This window comes from Macadamia integrifolia, chromosome 14, assembly GCF_013358625.1.
Source record: "Macadamia integrifolia cultivar HAES 741 chromosome 14, SCU_Mint_v3, whole genome shotgun sequence".
Classification (NCBI taxonomy): Eukaryota; Viridiplantae; Streptophyta; class Magnoliopsida; order Proteales; family Proteaceae; genus Macadamia; species Macadamia integrifolia.
This window is the reverse complement of record NC_056570.1, coordinates 4233919-4249813: the sequence shown is the minus strand read 5'-3', so window position 1 is coordinate 4249813 and position 15895 is coordinate 4233919. Positions and strand designations below refer to the sequence as shown.

At 36.6% G+C, this 15895-nt stretch overlaps 1 protein-coding gene across 3 annotated transcripts; it reads left to right on the top strand.

The window, feature by feature from the left end:
- The first annotated feature begins 1185 nt into the window (after positions 1–1185).
- Positions 1186–11301, top strand: LOC122061923 (G-box-binding factor 3-like). 3 transcript variants are annotated; one of them, XM_042625492.1, is made up of 13 exons: positions 1186–1424; positions 3383–3549; positions 4024–4068; positions 4274–4372; positions 4528–4605; positions 5099–5149; positions 5369–5529; positions 6066–6117; positions 6219–6267; positions 7619–7875; positions 8426–8503; positions 8614–8739; positions 10564–11301. In XM_042625492.1, the coding sequence occupies exons 2-13, from the start codon at positions 3490–3492 to the stop codon at positions 10795–10797; spliced, it is 1290 nt and encodes a 429-aa protein (XP_042481426.1). In that variant the 5' UTR covers positions 1186–1424; positions 3383–3489; the 3' UTR covers positions 10798–11301. The 3 variants fall into 3 exon arrangements, with proteins under 3 accessions (XP_042481426.1, XP_042481428.1, XP_042481427.1); XM_042625493.1 differs by lacking the exon at positions 1186–1424 and adding an exon at positions 1470–2448; XM_042625494.1 differs by lacking the exon at positions 1186–1424 and having other exon boundaries at positions 1469–3549; positions 5099–5134.
- Positions 11302–15895: the final 4594 nt, after the last annotated feature.

The window sequence follows — 15895 nt, the reverse complement described above, 5'->3', positions numbered from 1 at the left end:
AGTATCTGATATTTTATATGGTTTTAATAATTTAATACATACCAATTAATTTTACCTTAAATATCAATACGGTATTGTATCAAGAAAAAAACCATTTTGTCATACTAAAATTATATCGAATCTTTTTTTGTGTAGTTTCAAAACTATAATTACATGCAATTTCTTTATTGACACCCTTAAGTAGGGTGCAACTAGATAGAAAATCTTTTTCTCTCCATTGAAACATAATTGCCATGTGATAATTATTGAAGAGGGAGCTATTTACTTGATGGTGATCACATGTTAAGCCTACTCGTATAGAAATAGAAGGGACAAAAAAATCTCTATATCAACTACAATGAGTTAAAGTTTGGTTTATACTAATAAGGTTGACTTGAATTGATTTTTTGAAGTTTGAGAGTGGCCTGATTAATTTTTTAACATATCAAACTCAAGCATTGACTGATTTATAATCAGGTGTTTTTAATACAAAGTAATAGCCTACCTTATACTGATCGGATACTATGACTTAGATCATTGAAAGCCTAATTATCTTGAGTCCGATTATAAAATAGTAATTGATCCATGATCTATATTGTGAGGTCTAATTATCTAAATAAATAAAAATTATATAAAACTTTAAGTTGGTAAGAATCGATTAAACTCAATTGAAACCAATTAAGCCCAAAATGTTAACATCCTTATTCTCTCTCTCTCTCCTCATTTTTTTTTTTTCTTCCTCTTGACTTCCGAACATAGCTCTCCCATAATAAAATCACATAATCAAATGTTTTGTGGACCCCACCTCCCGCGCAGGGTGGGGTCAATGGTTAGTTGACTCGACTCAACAACTTAACTCTAGTTTGGACTTTGGACCTTCGCGGATGCAAAAGCACCTCTTCATTCTAATTAATTTATTTTTTAAAATTGAAACATCCACGTAAGCCCACATGATCAGGGGCCAGGGGTGGATTAGCTGGCCTCAAAGTACAAACCCCAAGCCGCGTAAATCGATCAATATATGCACACGTGTACGGTGGAGGTGACGTCCCAATTAATTAATACCTTCCACGAATTTCGATGGCCAACTCAACAACCCCAGTATTAGGCTCCGTATATACGTGTGTATACACCGTCGGATATACGGACACGTGTTTCCTGACGTGGATATTTCCTTCCTCCTCCCTTACCCTGGTTTTCTCCTTACCATTTTCACGGGAGAGAGAAGGATACGCAGAGATAGAGCCAGAGAATGAAGAAGAAGCAGGCATAGATTAAGGTTATAGCTTTCACCTTTTCTTTTGCACAGAGAGAGAGAGAGAGAGAGAGAGAGAGAGAGAGAGAGAGAGAGAGAGAGAGAGAGAGAGAGAAACCTTGCAATTGAAAATAGTTGGAAGCTTCTCCGGGGGGATTTTCTCCGAGGTTTTGGAATTTCAAAGTTGCAGGTACGTAGAATTTTTCGTTTGGATGTATGAAATTGTCTTAAATAGCTGGAAACACTCTCGATTATTTAGTTGATCTGGATCGCTGAGTGTTGGTGATTCTTGAATTCAAGGTTAAATTCTCTCTAATTTTTCTTTTGTGATTTATTTGTATTAGTTCGTTCTATTTGATTTTAGATAGAGTTTTGGATTGCTTTCACGGATTTTTTTTTTCTTCGAATACTACAATAATACTTGTTTTTGCGTATTCGGAAGTAAAAATGAGAGAATTAAAAAAAAAAAAAAAAAAAAACAGAGCATGGAAGAAAAGTTGGTTTAGAGAAGGATTTGGGAACCCAGGAAGTAGAGTTTCTTCTTCAAGTGAAGAAAATCGTTGATGATTAGAACACTTTGTAGCTGTTTTATTGGGAGAGACTGAAACACTCTGCAAGTACCATCTCAATTCATCATTGATCGTCCCTTTGAAATTCGAAAGGGAACAAGAATTTTTTTAGTACTTTTCTCTAGAACGCATTTCAAGAATTTTCCTATAGAATAAGGGTATTTTTGTCATTAGATTCATGTTGAAGTGATTTAATACTGCTCTGCGATTCGTTGCTGTGATTTCCTGACTGGGACTCATGAGTTGCCCAAAAGTCATTAATACCCCTATGCTTGTCCTAATTTCCCAGATGATCAGGCGCAAGCTTAGGGTTTGGGACTTCCGATCTTCGAATTCTGTAAACTTCTGTTTTTGAGTTGCCTCTGATCTTCCCTATCCTGATCAGAGAAAAGGTTTTGGCTGAACGTTTCATGGATATATCGTAGCATTCAATCGGAATAATAAGAAAATCTCTTTTGAGCTTCTTGATCTTGTTATGGAGGATGCTGAAGCTGATGCTGAACACCTATTTTATAAAATCTCTTTTGGGATTTTCATTGTGTTGACGAAAGTTTGCAGTAGTTCCATCCTTGATCGTCTCTTCTTGAGCTTCTTGATCTTTGTTACGGAGGATGCTGATGCTGAAGACATTTTTATGGACATGCTGTAACTTCTGTGCTTATTTTGGCTGCTACTGTTCTTGACCTACACCAAATCTTAATCTTTAGAAAATAAAAAAGTGGAAGGATATGAAACAAAATGGATATATTCATAAGCTATATTGGCCAGTTAACTTTTTTAGCTTTTTGAAAACTTTTGATTCTTCAGTTTATTCCCTGGGTGTTTTTCTGAAGTAGGCATATTGATCTACTCACTAATTATTTATTTGCATGATTGGAAGAAAGCCTCTATATTACTTAAGTAGGCAAGCTGACTACTCTTACCTTTTACCTGTTGGGGGAGAACACCTCTGCTCTCTATTATTTGCAGTCAAGAAAAAGGATAGGAGGGATCATTTTTATTTTTTATTTATTTATTTCCGTTTTCTTTATTTCAAGAAAAGGGTCAGTTGCAGGAGCAGCTGATGGTTTGCTATTGTTTCATGTTATTTTAGGTGTTAGTTAATGAGGGATCATTTTTATTCTCTTTTGATGCTTTAGTTACATTTGGTAATTTTAAACCAGGAGAAGATATTTATGTATTTGCATGATCCAGTGTTTGCAGCTTACTAAGCTAAACTTTGAACAAATACTATACAATTGTGTGCAATTCTGGTATCGTCTTGGGCAACACATATTTAGATATCCAAATTTTGACTAGAATCCTTCACATACAGCTCTGGAATACTGTACTGTCAAATTATCACTATGGTTACCAAAGCTCTTTGCATATTTGAAGCATTTTCTGATGTTTGTTATTTATATCATCATTACCATAATGGCCATCTTAGTTTTGTCCTAGGAATTTCCTATCAAAATTTGTATCGAATATGTTTGTTCTTTGTTGTCTGTTTTTGGGGTAAATTGTTCTTTATCATCCTTATGGCCTTATTGTGTGTGTTGTGCGTATGTACATGAATCTTGACATGTTAACTTAACAGATCAGTAGACTGAATATTCAATACCAGGAGCAGATAGCTTCCTGAGATAACGGGATTTTTCACCTCTCAAGCAATCAGTGGATTTTTTTGTGCCTTAAAATTCAACCATGGGAAACAATGAAGCTGGAACACCTTCTAAGTCTGAAAAAGCATCTTCACCTGCACAGGTGAGCCTAAAAATTCATAAGATAATCCTTTTTCTTCTTATATTATTGACCTTGCGGTAGAATATATATATAGTTACTCCTAATATTCCTGATATAAATCTTAGTGGATTTGGATATTGAAATGACCTGGGAGTGGCAAGAAATTGCATATAAAAGTACGGAAGATAAAGAAAAGGCTCTCTGTCATTGCAATGACTGACCTTACTTTGAAAATGTGAAACTTGTATTTGTTTTGGTTTCAGCCCTCTATAATCAAAAAATGCCTTTACTTTCATATTGCCACAAGAATATCCTTTAGGAAACACCTAAATGGCCATATACCTGTAAACTAGGTTCCTTTGTTTGAATTGATTGGACAAAAGTCTCTTGGAGTATCAGAATTTTTACATAATTAAATACAATTTTTGCACTTCTTTTTTGGTTTAACACCTGATGATGGTATCTAAACATCAGTCAATTCCTTTGCATTGACAGGAGCAGACTATTATTCATGCTTATCCTGAATGGCCGAGTGTCCAGGTTGGTGACTGTTTACATGCTTCTTCCTTGTCGTTGTGAATTATAGTAGTTCAACATTTTAAATTTGTTAAATAAGTAACCAAAATAAAGTAGTTAAATAGAAGGAAGATTTTTTTTTTTCCTTCTAAATTAAGTATTTAAATAAAATTTTACTTAGCTAGATTATCGTGAAAATATTAGTTGAACTGGTTTGCTATATTTTCAGGCATATTATGGGCCTGGAGTCACCCTACCTCCACCATATTTTAACTCTGCCGTTGCAACTGGTCATGCTCCTCCCCCATACATGTGGGGACCTCCTCAGGTACTAACCAAGGGTTATGGGTCAACTTCTAATTAACTATTTAATCTCCTATTTCACCCATTATATGTTGCATTTTGATATAAATTTCATGGAGCAATGTCACAAACTGGACTGCTACCTGGGGGATTTTCAACTTGATATCTTGATTTTCTCAGGCTCTAATGCCGCCTTATGGAGCGCCTTATGCAATCTACTCACATGGAGGTGTCTATGGGCATCCTGCAGTTCCATATGTAAGTCTATACTTCTTTCGAACTTGGGCTGAGAGCTGGTTTTATATTTTTTTTATGTTGCCATCTTGATTTGCAATTTCAGTCTTAGGTCACCTTCCTAAAGTAAGGGAAAGTGAGGTGGTTGTAGCTGCTTAGTTCAATGTGAATGTGGACTCATGATTGAGATCACGTTCTTGAATACATTGAAAGGATTGGAATAAAACGAGATGTATATCCGTCGACACGATGACATCTGTATAGAAATGGCAATAAAATGGTGTCCCATCTTGCATACGGTACTGTGTTCATCAATTGGTATTGACGAACCATTTGTATTGACCAGATCTGGTGGCAGTGGTTGACTTCTATGGTAGCTATCGACTTGCATGCAAGTGCACACACACACACACACATGCACTTGTGCAATATGAAGTAAAAATTAGTTATTTGATGAAATTCAAAAATGTTATTAGACTGGAAGTACTCAAATACTCATGAGCTCTTCTTGTGTCAGGGATCACATGGGCAGGGGATTCCACCATCACCTGTCGTAAGTGAAGTCATGGTACTGCTATTTTGTTTTGCTTTCTACTTTTTTCTTAATCTTGTTCTTTGTTTTTTTTCTTTTTAAGCTCCTCTAGTCTATCTCACTATGATATGTTGATTTTGAAGAACAGTTTTCTGAATATTTGCATTATGAATGGAGGATAATGAGAAGCTCCTCTATGTTTAATGTGGCTCACATGATGATTTGTTGGTTTTAATCATCTCAAGTGTGATTCAGGTTGCAACTCCTTTGAGTGTAGAACCACCTGCTAAGTCTTCAACCAGGAAAGACCGAAGCTTAATGAAGAAATTGAAAGGATTTGATGGGCTTGCAGTCTCAATAGGGAATGCCACTGATAAGAATGCTACTGGAGGTTCAATCCACTGGATGTCACAAAGGTTTTTCAATCTGCTGCTTTTTATTTATTGGAATTGGGATATTCTTGGTCTCTTGGGAATGCAATAACTTATGTATCCTCTGCCCTGTGCCTTACACTTGGTGAGGATTTGGATTACCACAGTACTTCGTGTGTTTGAGCTAGTATATCTCCTAGGTTAAAATTCAACTTAATGCATTTGGGATTGGGTATTCTTGGTCTCTTGGGAGTGGAGTGAGGAAAGACATGCATGGTTTAGGTCTTGCCCCAGGTATGACCTCGAATAGATCTGATTGGACGGCAAGAATTCATGTAGCCGACCCCATTTAGTTGGATAAGGCTGAGTTGTTGTTTGTTGTTGGTCTCTTGGGAATGTAACAACTTTTATATCCTCTACTTTGTGCCTTGCACTTGGTGAGGATTTGGATTACTACAGACTACAGTACTAGGTATGTTTGACCTAGTAGATCTCCTAGGTCAAAATTCAACTTAATGCTGCTTCTCCACCCCCTTGCTTCCTGACCAGACTAACTCTTTAACTTGTGGATGCCTGTACAGTGGGGAATATGGTACAGAAGGTTCCAGTGATGGAAGTGATGGGAATACAGGAGTATGGCTTCCTAACCATCCATTAAATTACTTTGAACCTTCTATACTTGTTTTGGAATCTAAGAAATTGAAATATTAATTTTGGTCTTCACCTTCTGGTAGGGGGACAAATCGAATAGGAAAAGAAATTGTGAGGGCACACCATCCACAGGTATGAAAATTCTCCTTATCAAACAGTTGTCTTGTTGGGATCATGCACCTTAATGGCCTAGGTACCACACTGTACACAAGGGCAAAACTTCTCATCTGTCTGTGTTTTCCTAGAAAAAAATTTCTGACTGAGCTACAGCACTAAAGCTTTCCATCTCTAGCACCCATTTCTGTCCGTGGACTGATTGTTTGGTTATTCTGATCTTTGAATAGATAGGAATCTTCGAGATTGATCATTTTACAATTTTCTATCTCAACCATATCATCCACCATGTATGAGACCTTTCTCATTTTTTTCAAAAGTCCATGTTCTTCAAATGTTGACATTTTTGACAAAGTTTTTCAGAGCATCATTTCTAGCACATTACATTGGCGAATTGGAATGAAAATAACCTACAGCAAGATAATGATCTCAACATGTCCATATAGTTAGAGGACCAATAGACCCTGCCTTTGTGGCTGATAAGCCAAGACAGTCAGAAGTACTTCCATCTGAGGCGCAGCCAGAGTTTTGCCCCCCCTCTTTCCTGCTCATTTTTGTTGTTCCGTTTTATTTTCTTTTTCTTTGGGGGGTGGAGGGGAGGGGAGAGGGGGATGTATTCTAGGCTGACTCAAACTTTTCTATTCCGTGTTGCCCGAAATCTATGTCAATGGAAACAGAATTGTTGTGGTTTTAGACTTGCTTCCCATCTCTGCACCGTGTACTGATCTGGTTGTCAAGATCAGTGAACCTGTGGTTTTTACATGTCATTCGTTCTACTTGTACGTATGTACTATTGTTATTATACCATGAACCTGTGGCTCCAACAATGCCTCATTGTAATACTTAGTAGCTTTATCTATTTCAAGTTAAATATATCTTCTGTCAAATCAGAAAGTTTTCTCACTACTTAGACAAAAGTTATTGCACACCTTCCCCTTTTCTTTGTGGAGACGTCCTATTTTTATTAAGATTAACTCCATGTATTTTTTTTATTTTTTTAAATAATCTGGGTTATTCTGGAAGTTTTATTTTATTTTGTTTTTTTAGAACATTCATCATATTTTTAGCTTGGCATTTAACCCCTCTCTATTACATCATCATGATCAAGCAAAATGTGTTTTTATGCTTTGGGAAAAATGAGTTTTGAGTTGAAACCTTTGTTTCAAGTTCTAAGCCAATCGATGGCTGAAATTTCATGCTACTGCACTTTATGGCAGTCTGGAAAGGGCGTTGCCTTGTTAGAGGCCAACTGTTTGAATCATGGCAGACTACCATTTCTTCCTCCTTTTTTTGGGTGTATTATCATTCATTTTATAGTTTACTGCATTGAATTCTGGGGGGCTTATTTTTTCCATCTTTATGTAAGCAGGCAAGGATGGGAAATTTGATCCTGCTCCAGTTGGAGAGGCAAATGTCACTCCTGGTAGCACTATGGGGGCTGCCATGGCTCCTGTTAGTGTTCCAGGAAAATCTGTTGGAACTGCTCCTTTGACTGCCATGATTTCAGGGTTGGAACTTAGTACCTCCCCCATTGGGAATGTGAAAACCAACTCTGGTACTGTTCCTCCTTCACCAGGTGTGGTGGTACCTGCTCGTGATGGTTTACCATCTGAACCGTGGATTCAGGTATTATTTTGATGATCCTTTGTTTTATCGACTGTTAATTTTGAATCTTTGCAGTCATTCAAAACCTGGATGGGAGTCTGCTCCCATCAGGAGTGGTTGTCATATCTGGTCCCACGAGCAGATTAACCCAGTGATGCAAATTGCACTTTCCTTAACGTAAATGAAGCAAAAATCTTGGTCACTGTTCTGCTCCATGGGCTGGTTCAACTTGCCAGTTAAGCAGGTTATTCTGATTGAGTGTATTTGTGAGTCAGAGAGACCTGTTTAAGAGCCCTTTTATGGGTCAATTGTTATTGACTTGATTCTTAAAATTCAGTTTTTCTAGTGAGTGGAGATTTCTGATCAACAATTTTGGACCTATTTAAATTGATCCAGTAATATAAATTAAGTTTGTAATCGGTAAAAAGTGCTTGGTCGAAATTGGTTGACCTGCTGTGTTCATTTATCAAAGGAGTGGATGCTAAATTGAATTTTCTGTAACATACATAACATTTTCCTGGATGTGCTGGTGTATTCATATTTTCTTCTTTTGGGTCATTTACTTTTCTAGGATGAACGGGAGCTGAAACGGGAGAGAAGGAAGCAGTCCAATAGAGAATCTGCTAGGAGGTCAAGGCTGAGAAAGCAGGTACTGGCATATCCTCCCTATGATCTTCCTATTCTTTTCCATCTTTGCGAACCTCTTCTGGTGTCTGTTAGTTGGTAAGGGTCTATATTGAGAATTTTTTGGGGTTCCAGGCTGAGACTGAAGAGCTAGCCGTGAGAGTTGAAAACCTGAGCGCAGAGAATATTGCCCTCAGGTCAGAAATAAACCAACTAATAGAGAATTCGCAGAAGCTGAGGCTTGAGAATGCTGCGTTAATGGTACCTTCCCCTTCCAATTTTTCCTCATATGGATATATATGTTTGATGCATGAATTCTTTCCTTCAACAGAACCTTCACTGATCCAATACACAAGTAACACCATATCATTGATCTCTGCTATTTACTTGTTCTGCTTTGCTGTAGCTATGCGGTAGTCCAAAGTATATCACAAATTCTTCGGTTGAATCAAGCACCATTTCGTTGATCTAAGCTACTTAATAGTTATACAGCGTCTTAATTTGTAGTACTAGGAAAATCCTACCGACTTCGTGATGCCCTTTATGGCAGACCTTCCTTCCAGCCTTCTGCCAAATTGAACATTTAGCTTTTCATATAGCCACGCATGTTGCGTAGTATAGCCTTACAATGAAAGAGGTTTTGCATTCTTGAAGCACCAAACTCTCCCATCCCTATAACAATATTGCATGCTTGATGTTGCATTCCTGTGAGTGTATGCATCTTTTGGAGCAGTCATTTTCTTTTTTCATTAAAAAATTCTTGAATGGTGAGGTTCAGAGTTCAGACCTCAAATTTGCATTCATTTCACTGACCTGTCTTTAGAAATTTCATGGGTGGCAGCTTGCACTGGATCTCACAAATTGGATGGTTAGGTTGTGAATTGTTTTAAAGCTGACAGGACGTCTAAATGAGTAGGGGTCAGGTTCCCCTCTTAAAACAGTTTCATTGCCGTTTTCAACAAAAGCAGTGATTTGACTATAAAACCAGGATTGTTTAGGTGGCTGGTCCAGGTTAAACCCATTTCAGACAGATGGTCCTGTCTGTTTTTACCATTATGGACTGGCGTGACCTTTGCATCATGATCCTATACAGAAACTAAGCATAGATCAAGATACGAGTCTCCTTTTCCAGGAGTAGATGTTGAAGTAGGCAAGTAGCTCTAGTTTGACGTCCATAGGCAGTAGACTTTTGGATCCACTCCTTCCTCTGTTAATGGCCTTTATTTCAGCTTACTGGTTCAAGTACTCATTTCCCAAGCTCTTTATTCTGATGTAGTGGTACCAGAAGTTAGTGGCTTTGATTACCCATCAACTAATTAGTGGCTTTGATCACCCATCAACTAATGGCACATTTCTGCTCAGGCTGTACTTTTAATCAGTATGGTATTGAGTAGATGCACTGTTTATGAAAACATTTGGTTGTTTAAGTTGGAAATCTCGTGAAATTTAGGAAGGTTAGTTAACAGTTGAAGGGTAGATTTAACATTTGGTTGGTCTTTAGAGTCCTGAAACATGGAACAGGTCCTGCACTTTTACAGTTCAAATTCCACATTTAAGTGTTAGTTTAATCAATTGAATTGATTTTCAATGTAGAGCTGGTAACTCCACTTGATATGGCTGGTGATTTCATATGTATTCGTCGGTATCACTCCTGAGTGATTCTTCTTTTTCTGTTCTTTGGGAGGTTTTTTTTTTTTTTTTTGGGGGGGGGGTGGTTAGGAAAGGGGTGTGATTCTGTTCTGTGTGTTTCTGATTCTTGGTTCAAATTTTAGTCTCCTAGGATTCATAATTTGGATTTAGGTTCAGAAACCCTAAACTACAGAATCCACCCACAAGGTAGAATGGCGGGGTATCTTTGGGCAGAACCAGAATTGGAAAGTTATGATATCTGATGAACCGGGTTTTAGATGGGGTTGAAATCAAGGTCGAACAACCTCTAAGATGACTGAACAACACCTCAAAGTGTGGCTGAAACCTAATCGTTAAGAGTAAAAATTGTTGACGCAGTTCTGAATTCAGAGTTAGAAACTTTTACTAATTCCTACAGATAACTATGGCTTAACATGGCATGGTTTCATCATGCAGGAGAAATTAAAAGATGCCCATCTGCGAGTGGAAGGAGATATGGCTCCCAGCAATATCGAGTTTGAAACGACCCCACCAGACAGTACTGAGAACTTATTATCTAGAGTAAACAATTTGGGCTCTGTTAAAAGTGAGCATAGGGACAGTGAACCCCATGAGAACTCCAATTCCAGGACCAAGTTTTATCAACTCCTAGAATCAAATCCCAGAGCTGATGCTGTGGCTGCTGGCTGATCCTATGTTTGTCTGAATGATGGAAGAAAACAACTAGCCTTCTTTCTGCCTTCTTTTTATGTTTGAAGTCCACTTAGTTCTGTAATTTTGATGATAATTCAAACCCATAAACACCCCTAACAGTAGCTTGAAGACAGCAGCTAACAGGCATTTAATTATGCTTCACGGTGAAAGCACACCTGGTTCCGAAGGACGTAGTGGAGGATCAAGCCGTCCATGGCTAAGAAACTTTTAAACTCAGTCTTGGCAAAAGGAATAACTAACTTGTGGCCCTATTAGATTCCTCGCGATACTCTGGGGATGTCCCCATTGGTAATGTACATTGAAGAGGTTTTAGATTCTTACCAAAACAAGAAAATTAGAAGAGGCTTTAGATTGATTTATGAAGCATGTATCCTAGTCGTGTTATGTATATGTATATGTTCCTCTCTTTGCTTGGAAAATGTAATGCAGCAGAACAAGATTGTCTGAACATATCTATAGACGGTTGCCTTTACATTCTTATTTTCCTTTCTGTTCTTGTGTTTTAGTTTGTTTATTCATTTCCTGGGGATGTGGCATTCACTACATTATGGTTTAAAGAATCGGAATCTGGCCAATCGGTGAACCCCGATTCTGGCCGATTCCAATTAATGCTCTTTACTAAAACAGATATTTTGGAATTGCTAATGAATTTTTCCTTATCTTAAATCTTCTACTCTTTTTCCCTGTCTTTTACTCAGTAAAATAGTAGTAGTCATCAATCAAATTTACCGCCAGTAGCAGGGTTTAGAAGTTATTTAGATAAAAGAAAGGTGAATTATTATGTTACAAGGGTTGTTAGTTTTTCAAATATCACAAGGCATCCATTGTGCCATGTGGACAGATGACGTGTTTGTTCCGGCCATTGGTCATAAAGGACATGGTCTAGATTTGTCACATGTCATTTTAGAATCTAATTCAATTTTATAGTCCTTATTGATATGCAATCGGTGTTTATAAATGCATGTGTACCGGTACTCTAGATATTCATGTGTACTCTTTTAACTCTTTTGAGTAAGCAGAGATGTTTTAGATAAAAAGAATTGTAAAAATGGAAGGCTCACATTTGTCTTGTGACTTTGGTGGAGAGAAAAAAACCGTCCCATTTCATTGTTAAAAAACACTAAAAAAAAAAAAAAATTATGAATCTGTAAAATTTCTTGCTTCTTTTCTATTCCATCTTTTAGGCTGTGTTTGGTAGTTAAGAGAAGAAAAGAAAAGAAAAAAGTACATGTCCTTGGGTTAAGAATTTTTCTTTGCACCTGGTATGTCTTCACCCAAGAGAAGATTCCTATTTTTAAATTCAAAATTTCTCTTGGGAATTGTGAATTTTTTTCTTTTGTTCCTTTAAAAATTTTCTTGTCAAAAACACAAGAAAATATGAGAAAATATGAAAACATAATAAGACAAAATTGAATAATTACACAATTATTTCCTGTGTCTCTATCTCTCTCCCAAAATTCAAAATTTTTTGAATTTTTTTCTTCTTTTTTCTTTTCTTCTCGTGGTAGCTAGACATGCATACTCTTTTTATTTTGTCACAATTTCTTCTCTTTTCTTCTCTTTTCTTTTTTAGCTTCTTTTTTCTTTTTTTTTTTTCTTCTCTTGGCTACCAAACATAGCCTTAGGGTTTCGGTTGATGCCAATCAATTAATCGATTTTGTGATGAACGGAGATCTCATGTCCGATCCAGGCTTTTTAAATTTGTACTGTACAATTAATTGGCAAATTTTGTTTTGTTTTAGTTTTTTGACGAAAATTTTCCTTCACTGTGTGATGCAAAAAATCATACAACATTAAGTATCTTAAATGCATGCCTCCCTATTTGTGAATGATTTACAGCGCTTTCATTGTTTCCCTTGTACCATATGGATACTATTTCAACTCATTGGTCAAGGGATTCTTCCAATTGAAATAAAATAGAAGTAAAGTTTTTTCTTAAAATCTATGAATTTTTAGGTTTTTAGATTTGGCAAACTTGAAGATCTTATTACACCAAATAAGTTTCATTAATTGTCTCTATAGACTGAAAAAGACAAAAAATAAAGATAATCATGAATTAAGAATCATGTGGTTCATCCGTTCATACTGTTTCGAAAAGTGGAAAATGGATTGGTTGAATCAGCCATTTTGGAAAATTAATTGTGAATGATCTTGATTCCGGACGTTCTAATCCGGCCAATTCTAGGATTGTTATAGTTTTTAGAGTTGAAGGGCGATTCTAGAGGGTTCTTTGATCCGAATCGGCACAGATTGATGCAAATTCCCGATTCTAATTTTCATAATCTTAACCCGATTCGGGAAGAGGAGGAAGAAGAAGAAGAAAGAGGAAAAGCGAAAAAAAAAAAAAAAAAAAAAGAAATGGAAATCATCGACACTCAAATAGTCAAATTGATGGGGATTGGGAGGCCATGAGGGCGTTTCTTTCGGTGACGGCGCACAGCCATCAATTTCTTCTTTCGAAGAAATTTACTAATGGGTGACTCAAAGTGGAAGAAGAACGATTCCTTCCCCCGCCCCCTTCCCCCTCCTTTTCTTCTCTCTCTCATGAATTCAATGTTTCCATGATTCATACTCGACCAACAGAGCAAGTAACACATATATATTGATATCAAATTCTATTTCAGGGGTCGAGAGAGAGAGAGAGTTACAGAGAGATTTATCCAAACCGCTATCCTGGACTTCAAAATTCGATGGTTCCGAGGCTTTTGTGAGAGAGAGACAGAGAGAGAGTGATTGATTTTCCAAAGGCAAAACCAGTTAGTTTGGAAAAATCCAGTTGGTGGGAGGTGGGCTCTTAGTTTTCTTTCGATTTCAGATAACGAAGATATTTCAGATATTGATTGATCTGATTATCCATCCATCAATCAAAGTCCCCACATCCCATATGCAGAAAAGTAGTTGAAGTTGAGGATTTAGTTATCAGTATCGATATCGGTCTTAATCGAAATTGATACAAAATAAATTTTGAATCAACTATAACACCAACAATAATAACAATAAAATTTAGGCACCGTTTAATAATGTTTTTGTTGTTTTTAGACATCGATATTGATCTTAATCAAAATTGATACAAAATCAATTTTGAATCAACTATCACACCAACAATAATAACAATAAAATTTAGGCATCGTTTGGTAATGTTTCTACTATTTGTGTCTAGAAATAGCAGAAATGACTTTTCACTTTTTTGAAAACACAAACTGATTTTTTGGTGTTCGATAAACCTGTTTCTCGAAATGTTTTTTGCAGATATAATACCATTAAAAAACCCAATAATATCATAGGATGCCTAAAAGGAAGAGAGGGTTTGGTAGTCTCTTTTTAGGTTCAAATAGTTGAGAGATTTATCTGGCATAACAACTTTTTTTTTTTTCCTCTCAAATTTGTTTCCATAAACGGCGAAACAAGTCTGATTTGTTTCCTCAAAGTCGTATCTAGAATTGTAAATAGGCATACATTTTTATTTATATTTCTAGAAACAGGTGAAATGGAACAATTTTATCAAATGCTTTTTAGGCTATTTTTTTGTTTCTGAAAACAAAGAAACAGAGAAACAAAATAAACGAAATATTATCAAACGGTGCCTTAGCCTTATCCCAATTAAATGGGGTCGGTTAAATGGATCCGTAGGCATTTGAATAGACTATAACACCCTTATTGATCAATATCAAAATTGATATCAATCAATATAGAGACAATTGATTTAATACCGATACCATACCGATACCTAAAAGGCTAAAACCATGGTTGAAGCTGTAGTAAGTGGAACTGTGGAAGGCTCAACCACAAATCCAAGGAAAAATGCCAAGACCTTTCGTTCTCGTTTCAGTGTCACGTGTGCTCCAAATTCTTTAGTAGCGTACGGCGTACCAAATGCCTACAGCTCAAGTCCCAATTGTTATTTTTCTTTTTAATTAAGTTAAATTTTGGGTGTTAAAGTCACAGGCTCTCCACCAGTTGAACTTTCAAACTTCAAACCAGGTAGGCGCAATTTAGCGGTCCAATAAAAAGAGTCCAAAAAATGGGATTAGACAGCCAAGGAAAATGGGATTAGACAGCCAAGGAAAATGGTTTAACTCTAACATGCGCCATGAGCGCTCCTACCATGGCCCACCACAGGGAAGGGGCCCGAACCCTAACCCCTCCACATTTTTTACAATCATTGCAATGTTACAGTGAGCATTCAACGGTTGGGAGCTCCTTATATATGTCTGGATATACTTAGTCTCTATATGCTCACTGTAACATTACAACGACTGCAGAGGATGTAGACTCAACCCTAACCAAAGCTTAGACAGTGTTTGTAGGTTTACACAGGCCATCCCTTGCCGATTGCTGTGCACAATTGTACATATGATTAAGGTAAAGGGTTCCTAAAAAGTAGCATGGCCTCTGCACTAGTGTGGGGCCAATAGGGATTTACTAAAACTTCAACACAAGTGGGACAACTATTTCATCGGAAAAAGATCCTCTCCAATGTGTTGGACATCTAACTTGACAACTGACAATTTGGTGGACTTGAAGACACATGCCCTTTGTGTTGGGGTGATTGTCCAAGTCCTCCCAACTATCGAATGCTAGGTTGGGTGCCTAATGTGTTGGAGAAGAGCTGAATCTCATTTCACCTTCTCAGTGTTTGGGTGCAAAAGCTAGTTTTTCTGTTTTTTTATTCTTTATAACTAACTAGAATATTAATTTTTAGGATGTTTTAAGGATTTTGTTAAATATTTTTTTTTTAATTTATAAAATGAAGAATAAAACTAGATTAAAATATTTATTTTAATTATTATTTTTCTATTGTAAAATTTAAGAAAAAAAAATACGAAAAAAAAAAAGGCACCAACCCATATATTGATATCATATACGTTAGAGAAAGGAAGAAAATGTTGTGATGGATGTTCTGATGGATTACAAGTTTACAAATTACAACCATACAAATGAAGAAGAAAGAGAGAGAAAGATGTGAGAGGGGCATACAACAGTCCTACTTCTAATCTTTAGAATTCTATTAGCATTTTTATATGTGAACAGATCACAGATCTAATCTAAACCATATTATCAGCTTTCCTTAACC

What these genes read in the sequence shown, in the direction of transcription:
- LOC122061923 (XM_042625492.1), top strand. Translation starts at nt 3,490, where the DNA reads ATGGGAAACAATGAAGCTGGAACACCTTCTAAGTCTGAAAAAGCATCT. An exon ending in ACATGTGGGGACCTCCTCAG is followed by an intron (nt 4,373 to 4,527) that starts GTACTAACCAAG and finishes TGATTTTCTCAG; the next exon opens with GCTCTAATGCCGCCTTATGG. An exon ending in GGCATCCTGCAGTTCCATAT is followed by an intron (nt 4,606 to 5,098) that starts GTAAGTCTATAC and finishes TTCTTGTGTCAG; the next exon opens with GGATCACATGGGCAGGGGAT.